Source organism: Podarcis gaigeae, assembly GCF_964106915.1.
Source record: "Podarcis gaigeae genome assembly, chromosome: 4".
Classification (NCBI taxonomy): Eukaryota; Metazoa; Chordata; class Lepidosauria; order Squamata; family Lacertidae; genus Podarcis; species Podarcis gaigeae.
Genome location: NC_139677.1, coordinates 43,059,199 through 43,071,923, shown reverse-complemented (window position 1 = coordinate 43,071,923; position 12,725 = coordinate 43,059,199). Strand labels below are relative to the sequence as shown.

Here is a 12,725-nt window from a genome sequence, read left to right as displayed (position 1 = left end):
TGAATTACAGATTTACAAGGGATAAATTTATAAGGGGTTTCAGTATCCATTAAAAAAAGCTGTAGCACAACAGCATGAGGCAATAGTGATTTTGAAGAGGAAAAGGAAAAGGAATGTTGGCAGATGCATTGTTTTGCATTGCACATGAATCATAAGTATCATACATTTGAACAGAAAAGCAAGATTCTGTTATGCCTTTAATTGTGCGGTGTGCATTGCTTACAGATTTTGTAGTCTGGTTAAAGAGATCTTAACAGATGTTGTAGGAAGTACTCTGGAACTGGAAGGAGAGAGTGATGGAGACACATTGGAAGTAAGTAATGTTGACCGGGGAGAAACAGAAATCTTGTGTTTGAATGGGAGAGGAACTTGCTTTCCATATTCCTATTCTAATTAATTTAATTTATTAATACCTTAAGAAATAATACCTACCTTTTTAAAAAGTAGGAACAGCACAACTAAAACTTTGCAGCTAAAACATTGTTCAATAGGGCAGTAAGAAGCTTTCCACATTTACCATTCATAGTGGTATAGTTGCTGGCTCTTTTGAATTTTTTGGCATGCCACCACACAATGTCGTCATTATTCAGCTAGTATTCCAGAGTAATATACTCAAAAACCTGCTGCTTCTTCTTCTACTGCAAAAAAACCCCAGAATATTTTTTTTTGGGGGGGGGGGAGAGAGAGAGAGAGAGAGAGAGAGAGAGAGAGAGAGAGAGAGCGCCACTGCATGCCCGCCAGCCATATGGTTGGTGAGGCGCAGCTGGCGGGTGTAGGGAAAGGGGAGGCCGCTGGCAAAGCCACGCAGCTCCCCCACTTGCTGGGGTGCCCCTAAGGGGCCAGCGCCCTGGCGCAACGGACCACTAAGCCCTATGGGAAAGACGGCTCTGTGGCCAACTGTCCTTTCCTGACTCTGAAAATGTCCTGTCAACTATCAAGGAAGTGGTGGCAGCTGAGGGTCACATCTCAGGAGCTCTTTGCGTGACCCTTTTGAGCATGGCAGCCACTTAAGCTGATGGCAATCTGCCACAACTACAGCAGGCGGAAGCAGTCATGTGATAGGTGAGAGTTTATCAGAATTCTGTGCTCACAGAGTTTTAGCATGCCCCTGCAAATGTTTTTTAAATGATGTAAATATGGCACGGAAGTGTATACTACAATTGTATAAATTAAGCAAATATGGAAAATTCAGGAAGAGAGCATCATGTGAAAACATTTTTATTTATGGATAAGTGGAACTCAGCAAATAAACTGTAGGTTTTTGTAGAGAATGTTTTCTTGTTTGTGTAGCCCAAGCCTATTCATCCACCTGTTGTTTAAAAAACACCTGCATAACCTTTTTGGATGCTATTAAGCCTATTATCTGAATAATAATCCCTTTCCCCAAGTATGTAGTATTAGAATCCAATATCTAAGCATCAGATACAGGAGGAAATATCTTTCCTCTATAATGTTTGATATACTTGATATTTTTACATATTATGTGTGTGTTATTGCTACTCAGATCTCTTGTTTGTCTGCAGTGGCGTAGCGTGGGGGGTGCAGGGGGGGCCGGCCGCACCGGGCGCAACATCTGGGGGTTAGGGTTAGGGGGCGCAAATCCACAGGTTAGGGGGCGCAAATTACTTGCCTTGCCCCGGGTGCTGACAACCCACGCTACGCCACTGTTTGTCTGAGCAGGGTAAAATATTTTGAAAGAAACATGTTGGAGTTTTGTGGAATGGAGCTTGAAATGTATTGAAAATCACATTATTAACATAGTTTGAGAGTTACACACTTAAAGCTTTTCATCCAAAAAGTATGGCAGTTATAGGAATCTCTGATTTTCGCAATTGCTTACTGGAATTAAGGATTAGAAAAGTACTTTTCCCCACTGCTTATTTGTACAATTACGATTTTCATACATGACAATGGATAATTGTGTACTGAACTAATAGCACTTATTTATTCTATCCCCACAGTCCATTTGACAATGCATTGGTACCTGAGAAAAGATAGAAACACCCTTATGTGGAAGCTTTGTCATGAATGCTATGACAGATTAATTTGAAAACAGTGTAGGGCACTAAATTCATAAATAGCAATGAGAGGGGACACCTTAGTGGTAGAGTTGTCAGCTTTCCATGTATAATGTCCCAAATCCAGTCCTTGTAAATTATAGTTACAAAGGGATCTAAAGTTGCATTACAAGTGAGGCATATTTCACAACTCTAGTTATTGTTTTCCATGTCTAGTGGATAAAATAGGGAAGAAGAAGATTGTCACAGAGATACATAAGTTCATGCCATGAAACTTTGTTCCTATTATTCCCACATTAAGAGTGGGTTGGGTTTGTTTGTTTTTAATGTTTATTAACCCACATCTTGCATGCTCGAGGGGATAACATACGTTTATTTGAAAAGTTAAAAAAAAAAGTATAAAGTTTGAAATGCCTCAGTGCTTTGGATCAAGTATTACTTGAGAGTTGAGTACATAATATAGGATGCTTCTAGGTAGCATTCCAATATATCTGCAGCCTAAAAGGAGACATTAGTTAGCAAATATCAGAGAAGCCAAGGCTATGTTTTGGGTTTCTCTGGACTAAGTGGGAATTAGCTGATATATCTGTACTTTAGAGGCAGATGTCAATGAAAATCCTCTAATTTGAACAGCTCTTTGACATCAGTGTGCACATCATTTAGAAAACTCTCCTTCTTTGTTCAAAAGTAACATTTGTATTCAAGGGCATACAATTCTTATTTCTTTCTGCCTCCCTCCCGCTTCTCAATTTGAATTTGCTTTAAAATGAAGTCATTAGAATAGATTGTGGAATTGCCCATTGCACTGAAATGTTTATCTTCAGACATTTTGTGCATGCAAAGCCTGTGTTCCTATTCATGCTTATCTAAGAGTAAGCCACAGTGAACACAGTAGGACTTATTCTGGGTAAACAACTGCTCTGTCAGAAATGTGCTATCAGTGATATTCAGGCTAACGTTTTATGAATCTGGTTGCTGTCCTCAAGCTACCGCTATCAGCTGAATACTGTTTCGTAGCTGTGAAATATGGGTGTGCTAAAAAAAAACATTAACAGGTTCTGGTTGTGTCATTTTGGGTAATAGCACATATCACATAACAGCACAGGACGATGAACTGTGAACTGCTGAGGCATGAAAAATGAAACGGTTTGAAAGGTTGAACTAAGTTAGTGGGCAGGTCATCTTAGGGTGTACCAATACCTCCCTGGAGGACTCTGTGTGGAAACCGGGAGCTTGGCAATCACTTTCAAAATGAATTGCGGAAGAATTTCAAGGACTTAACTGACAGAGGATTTGTACATACTTGTAGGAGTCTGGTTTACAGTACTTGCCCACCTGCCCCCATTGACATTATCTTCCATTTTACGCTATTTGTTCCCATTATGTATTTTTCACTCAGATTTAAAAAGACACACCCCTTTATTAAATAATCTTTTACTTGTGAGGTATTCCTCTTATGTCACACATTCTTATTATGGGCAGCTGCTTATATAATGTTTAAAGAATTGATTTTTTAAAAAAAATCAGTGCCCGTTAATTAGAACATTGCAGTTCTTCTATAAGACAAAAGTAGTCTTTGTAGGTTCATTTGCACCACAGTTGCCTGCAAACATTATAATAAACTCTTGCTCTTTAATTTCTACTAGAGCTGTTGATCTTTAGGGCAATACATTGCTAATGGCATATGTTAAAATCTGTTTGGTGGTTTTGATACTGTGTTTTTTGTGTCTGAGAGCTGAATTCTGTTTCTTTCTGCTTTCAGTATGAGTATGACTATGATGAGAATGGAGACAGAGTAGTGTTAGGCAAAGGAACCTACGGGATAGTTTATGCTGGAAGAGATCTTAGCAATCAGGTCCGAATAGCCATCAAGGAAATACCAGAGAGAGACAGCAGGTGAGTCTTGATATTTTATTCTTACACACAGATATAAGTATGAAGTGTGCTTTGCCTAATTTGGTCTTGCATCATTCATTATTCAATGTATAAATCATTCACAGACAGAGAAGCAAAGAAGCAACTACAACTGCCCCAACCCACTGTTGTTACTACTGCTTTATGCTATGGTATATGCTGGGGGTGTTAGGGGAGGCGTAGTAGTTCTGCTGGGGGCCACGTGCTTCTTCTGCAGTTGTTTATCCACCTTTGGCCCCACCCTGCTCTCAGCTCTCACCGGAGGCTCCTAGAAGCGGTCTGTATGCAACAGTGGCCACACCCCAGGAATGGCCGGCTAAACCAGGTGATAGTAGCCAATGGGTCTCAAACCCTTGGTGAGTTAGGGATTTCCCCTGCATGTGAAGACAGGCTGTGGTTGATTGAGCCGACAAGACCAATAGCGGTCAAGAAGGCGGTTTCTGCGTGTGCTGTAGAGGGAAGTGAGGGGCCAATGGGGCTTGTCAACCTGGGAAGGTAGCCCATTTAGGAGAAGGATATCTCTGATCCTAAATCTCCGCTGCCTTGTGGGATATTTTGGGGCAAAGAAAAGGCCAAGGAGTAAACCCTACCCAATTCCGGAGTGGAGTCCCCAGGACTGTTGGATGGTGCCTTGTACTCCTTGCAGCAATTCCTGCAGCCCAGCTGGTGCCAGATGTATTGCTCTGCCTTCCTTTGGATCACATCAGCAAGGCTGTGGGGCACGTGTCTAGTTGTCTAGGCATCCCAGGACCTCCATTACACACTGCTCAGACTTGTTCCCTGGGGAGGTCACTTCAGTGCTGCAAATGCAGAGGTTTGACTTCACCCCCGGAGGTACACTCTATTGTCTCTCAAGACAGTAGATGCAAACAATGCGGCTGTAGCTTTCTGCCTACCAGCTCTGGCTGAGGATATATTTTCACTGCATGGTATATGTTTGTTGAGGGGATTTTGACCATATTGGGGCTTTTTAATTACCGTATTTTTCGCTCTATAACACGCACCTGACCATAACACGCACATCGTTTTTAGAGGAGGAAAACAAGGGAAAAAACATTCTGAATGAAACAGTGGATGTATCATTTTTGTGCTTCATGCTGTGGCCACAGACATGTGATCTGATGGTGAATTTGGGGTGACCCAATGCAAAAATCCTGAGAATCCCTGTGGATCCATGCTTTGTAACCACGTTTTTGCACCATTGCAGCCCCAGGCAACAGTGGGTGTGTGATTTGGGGGGGGGCAGGCTGTAGCCATGGACATGCTATGTGCTCTAATGGTGAATTTGGGCTGACCCAATGCAAAGATCCTGAGGATCCATGTGGATCCATGCTTTGTAACCACGTTTTTGCACCATTGCAGCCCCAGGCAACAGTGGGTGCGTGATTTTGGGAGGGCAGACTGTAGCCATGGACATGCTATGTGTTCTGATGGTGAATTTGGGATGACCCGATGCAAAGATCCTGAGGATCCATGTAGATCCATGCTTTGTAACCACATTTTTGCACCATTGCAGCCCCAGGCAACAGTGGGTGTGTGATTTTTTGGGGGGGGGCAGGCTGTAGCCATGTACATGCTATGTGCTCTGATGGTGAATTTGGGCTGACCCAATGCAAAGATCCTGAGGATCCATGTGGATCCATGCTTTGTAACCACGTTTTTGCACCTTTGCAGCCCCAGGCAACAGTGGGTGCGTGATTTTGGGGGGGCAGGCTGTAGCCATGGACATTCTATGTGATCTGATGGTGATTTTGGGGTGACCCAATGCAAAGATCCTGAGGATCCATGTAGATCCATGCTTTGTAACCACATTTTTGCACCATTGCAGCCCCAGCAACAGTGGGTGCGTGATTTTGGGGGGGCAGGCTGTAGCCATGTACATGCTATGTGCTCTGATGGTGAATTTGGGCTGACCCAATGCAAAGATCCTGAGGATCCATGTGGATCCATGCTTTGTAACCATGTTTTTGCATCATTGCAGCCCCAGGCAACAGTGGGTACGTGATTTTGGGGGGGCAGGCTGTAGCCATGGACATGCTATGTGATCTGATGGTGAATTTGAGGTGACCCAATACAAAGATCCTGTGGATCCATGCTTTGTAACCACGTTTTTGCACCATTGCAGCCCTGTTTTTGCATCAGATCATTGCTATGTGATCTGATGGTGAATTTGGGGTGACCCAATGCAAAGATCCTGAGGATCCATGTGGATCCGTGCTTTGTAACCACGTTTTAAGTGGGGAGGGAAGGAAAAATATAGAAGGGACAAGGAGCATGAGAGGGGTGTGCGGAGAAGCAGCTGGCTAAGAATGCAGGAGAGGGGTTTAAAGGGTGGGGGGAAGGAAGGCAAAAGTCCACCCACCCACTCAAGCCAGCCCTCTCTCTCTCTCTCATCTGCATGTTTTCCGCTGCCTGCCGAGTCCCCAGACCAGCAGCAGCAGCAGCACCGGAGCAGGGACGCTCTGCTTTCCTCTCTACTTGCCTGGAGGGGAGGGGTTGCCTGGAGGGGAGGGGATTTCACTGCTCTTTGTTCCGTCTGAGCAAACAGCAACCGAAACAGAACAGGGTGGGCAGTAAGACCCTGAGGCAGAATGCAGGAAAGCAGCAGCCTCCTCTCCTCCGTGACGGCGCAATATGATTTTTGCCATGCGCTTGGGACAAACGGCTCCAGGGACCACACATTCGCTCTATAACACGCACAGACATTTCCCCTTACTTTTTAGGAGAAAAAATCTGCGTGTTATAGAGGGAAAAATACGGTATCTTACATTGTTATTCCATCCTTTCTGTGGACCTCCGACCTACCAATTTATAAGTTCAATCTTTATGTGGGTGGCATGGAAATTTTAGGTTAGTATGTTTTCTTCTGACTTTTAGTTGTTCTTCACTGACAGATATTCTCAGCCACTGCATGAAGAAATAGCCCTCCACAAGTATTTGAAGCACCGAAATATTGTCCAGTATCTTGGTTCTGTTTCTGAAGATGGATATATTAAAATCTTCATGGAACAGGTGCCTGGAGGTTTGTATCTTACTGTTTTCGCCTCATATGACACCTTCCTATGATCTGGTTCACACGCCATGCTAAGCCAGACCTTGGCTTTAGAATACACCAAACCTTAGCTAAGCTTGGTGTGGCAGCAGAAAGGATCAGGGAGGAGTAAAATGGCTGTGAGCTCCTCTCCAGCAGCTCACACATTCACATGAACCCAAGGTTTAGAATAAAAGAATTGTAGAGTTAGAAAGGACCACAATGGTAATCTAGTCTAACCCCCTGCAATGCATGGATATTTTGCCCAATGTGGGCTCAAACCCAAAACCCTGACATGAAGAGACTCATGCTCTATTGACTGAGCCATCCCTGTAATATGCGAACCCATAAATCAGAGTAAAACATACAGAGTAGAATGATTCATATCTCAAACCTCTGTAGAATATTTTAGACTGTCTATAATTAAATCAGCACGAACCCAATCCACACACATATTGCTTCCTGAATCAAGGCTGTATATTCAAATTCTGGTGCAATTTAGTCTCGCATAAATAGCACTTTTATGTTGACTGTAATTAGTTACAAACACAGGTCTCACACTGATTCCTGGAGAGAACTGTTAGGTTCAGAAACTCTTCTCTCTTTTCTTTCTATCATAATTATTTATAAAGCACCAAAAACCATTCAGCATTCTACCAATTTTTTAAATAATAGCACTTAAGGGAGAGAGAAAGGAAGAATAAAGGAGACGCTGAAGTGAACAGATTCATCTTTAAGGACACTCCTGAATATAACAGAAGAGACCTGGCTGTCTCAGGTGGGAGGGCATTCCAGTGGTAGGGGGAAAGATACAGGTGAAATGAGAGAGAATTGTATTCTTAACCAGCATACAGAGAAAGAAAAAAAGATAAGGTCACATCAGATGGTTGGGAACATACAGCATTCTAATAAGGCCCACCTAATTGGATAGTTTCTCACTGCAGTGGGGAGAGGTTACTTATTTTACTTATTTACAGTACAGCTTTTCAGGAAAAGCTGGAAGTGGTTTACATGAGATTATTATAACAATAAGCGCTTATTTTTATTTCTAAAAAGCTATAAAGGGAGGGAAGAAACTGCTTGTTTGTTTTACTGCTGCTTCTCACTCCCCTCAGTGCAAGAGGTTCCTTCGGGAGTTCCTTTGGTAGAGATACGCACAAATTGAAAAAGATGATGTGTCAAGAATTTTCACTGGAAGGCCTTGAGTCTCAGCTCAAACAGAACATATACTGAAAAACATTTTTGAGGGGTTTTATTAATGATTCAGTTTTTTGCCCTTTTTACCTGATCTTAGTTTCTGCAAATCCTTGTGGTTGCTTCCCATATTCATATTACTGATGTAAGAATGAATGAGTTTTACAGTGTTTACGAGGTGTCCTTTTTTTTCTTTTTTTTTGGAACATGGACCCAGGGGAAAGCTCATAGCTTATACTTTGCATGCATAGGTTTGAGCCCTGTCATCTCAATACAGGGTAGGGAAAGGCTTTGCCTAGAGAGCTGCTACTAGTCAGTGTTGAGAATTCTGAGCTAGAGGGAACAATGGTCTAACTCTGTATAAGGCAGGTTCCTTTGTTCCCAAGCAAAGGCTTCAGTAAATTTCCTGCAGTCTTAGAGGGCCTGCTAGAATGGATCCCTTAACAGACTGACAGAGCTAATGCTAAAACATTCAGGCCCACTTCACATGCGATGGTAAACCATAGTTAGTTTACCCATGAACCTTGCAATCACTCGTGATTCACTGCTCCCCTGGTGTGAATAACAATCTCTGGCTTAGCATTTTCACTCAAACAAACCACAATTGGGAAGCGAAGAACAAGCTTTGACTTCATGGTTTGTGTCAAGTGAAGGAAACCATGACCTCCAGTTCAGCTAAGCCAGCGGTTGTGGTTTGTTGATTCCACTCTTTGCTAGTGGAAGAGGGAAACAGGACCCCACCTGTTCATTCATGGTAAATCATTAACTGTGGTTTACTGTGACTTCAAACCTAGCCTCAGAATGCTGACTGATTTGAGATTACTCTGTCTCTAGTTTCTAGAATTATCTCATTAGATATATGCCATACGCTGTGTAAGTGCACAGTATTTGCTCTTTTAGGTCTGTGTATAATGGGGCATATGAGTTTGGCTCAGAGTTAACAAAGTGTGTGACTCAATTCTCTGCATGTTTACTCTGCAGCTAGTCACATATTGTCTAATACAGGAAGTGTGCGTGTTCAATCCCAGGTAACTCTGCATGGGATTTTACTTATGTACTGTACTGATGATTCAATGATTACAGGCCTTGATACCCTGGACAGAATAATTTTTTATCCTGTATTTTCTGCCTAAACCCAGGAAGTCTTTCTGCATTACTAAGATCAAAATGGGGACCAATGAAAGAACCCACAATTAAGTTTTACACCAAGCAAATCCTAGAGGGCCTGAAGTATCTCCATGAGAACCAGATTGTCCACAGAGACATAAAAGTGAGCATATGCATGCTTCCTTATATTTTTAATTGTGTGTTACAGAAATGCAGAGTTTAAGATCCCACTAGTTGCTCTTTTAGAAAGGCTTCATAAAATCCCCGATAACCAAAGTTTCTGGTAATTGGTTTACTCTTTGTTTATTTAAGGGAGACAATGTTTTAGTGAACACATACAGTGGAGTAGTAAAGATTTCTGATTTTGGGACCTCCAAGCGCCTTGCAGGAGTGAATCCATGTACAGAGACATTTACAGGTAAGAACAGAAACAACTTTTTCTTTTTTAATAATCTTCTGTGGTTAGAATTAGGCTATACTCAGATGGCATTTTATTCCACCTTCACGACGTTTCCTTATATGTGTGTTCATTTCGCTTTTTATGTGAGCTCTCACACAATGTAAAAGTCACTTCTGGAAATCCAGTGGAACTTCTGTACTCCTTACCATGTCAGTTATTTCCAGAAAAAATAATCCATTTGCAACCCCACTAACTCGGAAAATTGAGTTTTTGGGGACCGTATCCTGGCATGTATTTCTTTTCTGCAATTTAAGATTTTGCATGACAAAAATATGTATTGCTCAAAAAGCCACAGGTCCATAACATAAAAAGGTGTTAGTGTAAAAGGAAAGTTAGAAATCAGAACAGAAGCGCTAGCACTATAACTGGTAAAACTAACAATATGAAATCCACATCTGAATGCAGCTTTTGTGCTGATAGTTAGAAGCTGCTTACCTGCCTCCACCCAGTTCTGCTGTGAAGATTTGCCTGCACAGTAACAGTAAATACAATAGTTAAATGTTATAAAACCTTAATTAGCTGATATAGATAGTACAAAGTGCATAGCCCACAGGAACTATCTGAGGTAATGCTTGGCCAGATTATCATGTTGCCTATGCAGTCTGCCAGTGCTGCAAACAAGATTGCAGAGACAGATTGCTTTGGGGGAGTTCAAATGGGATTGCACATCAGCTCGCTTTGGTCTTCCTGTAGCTTCAAAGCCTTTCTGATTTTTGTAAAACCACATTAGACTTTCTGATTTTGTGGCATCTCCTGCTGTAAGTACTCAGAGTTCCTCCAGGCGATTTGTCATGATTTACACTGGTGAAGTTATCAGGGTGATTATATACAATCAGCACTTTTCAGCACCATTTGTGCCTGTAAATGATGTGTGGATAGGCTAGCATAAATTCCTCACTAATGCACTATTACTGTGCCAGTGACATGTTGCAGCAGCAAAAAACCACAAGTCTAAGGGGGCCTTCAGTCTCTCAGTTTCATCCTAACCATATTTTGGACTTGTTTTCAAGCAAGTGTGCTTAGGATTGCATCATTTATCCAGTACAAAACAAGAACAATTCTCGCTTTGTTTTCCACTGAATTGTTTTCATCTTTCAATAAAGAAAAATGAATGCACAACACTAAAACATTACGTTATCAATTTTTTCCTTCCCTTTTTCTTCTTTAATAAAGCTGCTTTCTTATATGTACTATAAGAGGATAAAAATCGTGTTCTTTGCTCTACCAACTACTGGCATGTGACCCCAGGTTTCCTAGAGCGTTGCCCTCAGTCTAAAAAAGGTTCCCCACCCCTTTTAGATATTACTTATCATTTCCATGAATCTTTATCACGGATGAGGAGCGTGATCGAACAACCCTCATGTCCAAACATGCAGTTGCAAAGCTGCAGTTTATTTGAGCAAGAAAAGATGGCAATGCCTATTGCTTTTGCTTTACTTTTAATTATATATGTCTATTACTTGTTACATTAAGATTATTCTGTATTCAAGTCTTTTGGGTAATGGGTATTGTTTGCATAGTGAGTATATATGTACATAATCTTCTTTATATAAGTACTGTAGAAAGTATTGTACTTGGAAAGTTCAGTAATAAGTCTTTCTTGGTTACAGATTGCAGATCAATGTTTTCTTTGTCTGTTGCTTATATACAGAAATAAGTCAGTAAAGCTGTGATCAACAATGTGGAGAAAGCCCTTGGAGAGAGCAACTCGGTCCAAAACCAATACGTTTATTGCCTGCATTTTAATGTGTACATGGGGAAATCAAATCAAATACGTTTTCGCAGAGGCAGAGAGAATGCTTCATTCATCCCCAAAAGTGATAGTCTAGCAAAGAACTGAGCTGTAAATAGTATAAGCAACTTATTCTTTAATAATGAATAACTATCCAAAATGTAATTTCTGTCTACGATTATCCATCCCAATAACATTTCTCAAACTTTCCATTATTTTTTACACACAAACACACACACACACACACACACACACACACACACACACTGCTTGACTGCAAAAAAGCTCAAAGCAGTTTACAAAAGATAAAAAGAAAAATTAAGAAAAATTCACAACTATACTTAAAAACATACAAAAGTTAAAATACTAAAACAGATTAAAATTACCCCAACATACAAGAATGCTTTTAGCTTGTTCTTAATCTTATAGTGGACTCAATAGATTGTCTTCCATTTAAAATATATTGCAAAAGCCAAGGCAGTCATGTAGAAAATTTGTGACAGAATGCAGTGTAATAGCTGAGGGTGTTGTCACTGGTACTTAATCCATCTGTTAAGCCCATCTGTATGGGAAATGCCATTTTTGCAAAGTACCTAAGGAAGTGTGGCACTTTTCAAAGAATTATAGTCAGCTGCACCAACAGGTTAAAGAACAGTTTTTATCCGTGGGCTGTTGGGCTGCTGAATGGGGGGGAAATGGTGTAATTGATTTCTGACAAGCACACAGAGCATGAACAAGACTGAGTGTATGGGGTGGGTGGGCCTCGTTTAATCTCAGTGCACACAGGGAGTGTAGTGACAATAAAGGTTTATTATTAATATTAAGTGTGATCTGTTCAGGGATTTTTAATAATAATAATAATAATACTACTTGTACCTATTCTTTTTCATGACTTTAGGCACTTTGCAGTACATGGCACCAGAGATTATTGATAAGGGACCTCGAGGATATGGTGCACCAGCTGATATCTGGTCTTTGGGCTGCACTACCATTGAAATGGCGACAGGGAAGCCTCCCTTTCATGAACTGGGCGAACCACAGGCAGCTATGTTCAAAGTAAGTGTTGTATGTACTAACCCACCTCCTGCCGCTCCACATATTACCATACTGCTAGAATACTTCCTGACATGGATTATTTAGCAGCATCTATTAATTTATGTGGAAGGGCAGATCTGAGACGACTGGCATGCAAAGGATGCCGGGAGCTACAGCTGCTTCACAACCAGCCAAGTTAGAACTAGAGGGAATATGTGTGTTTTGCTGCTCTTC

The 12,725-nt window shown here is 41.4% G+C and overlaps 1 protein-coding gene across 2 annotated transcripts in view; it reads left to right on the top strand.

Moving 5' to 3' along the window:
- Window positions 1–12,725, top strand: part of MAP3K15 (mitogen-activated protein kinase kinase kinase 15) — a 62,731-nt gene that overhangs the window by 43,370 nt on the left and 6,636 nt on the right. For both annotated transcript variants that reach the window (XM_083734176.1, XM_083734175.1), the window contains 6 exons: window positions 226–313; window positions 3,781–3,914; window positions 6,827–6,954; window positions 9,297–9,427; window positions 9,577–9,682; window positions 12,355–12,512. In XM_083734176.1, coding sequence (XP_083590302.1) covers window positions 226–313; window positions 3,781–3,914; window positions 6,827–6,954; window positions 9,297–9,427; window positions 9,577–9,682; window positions 12,355–12,512 — 745 coding nt within the window. The remainder of the gene's footprint in view (window positions 1–225; window positions 314–3,780; window positions 3,915–6,826; window positions 6,955–9,296; window positions 9,428–9,576; window positions 9,683–12,354; window positions 12,513–12,725) is intronic.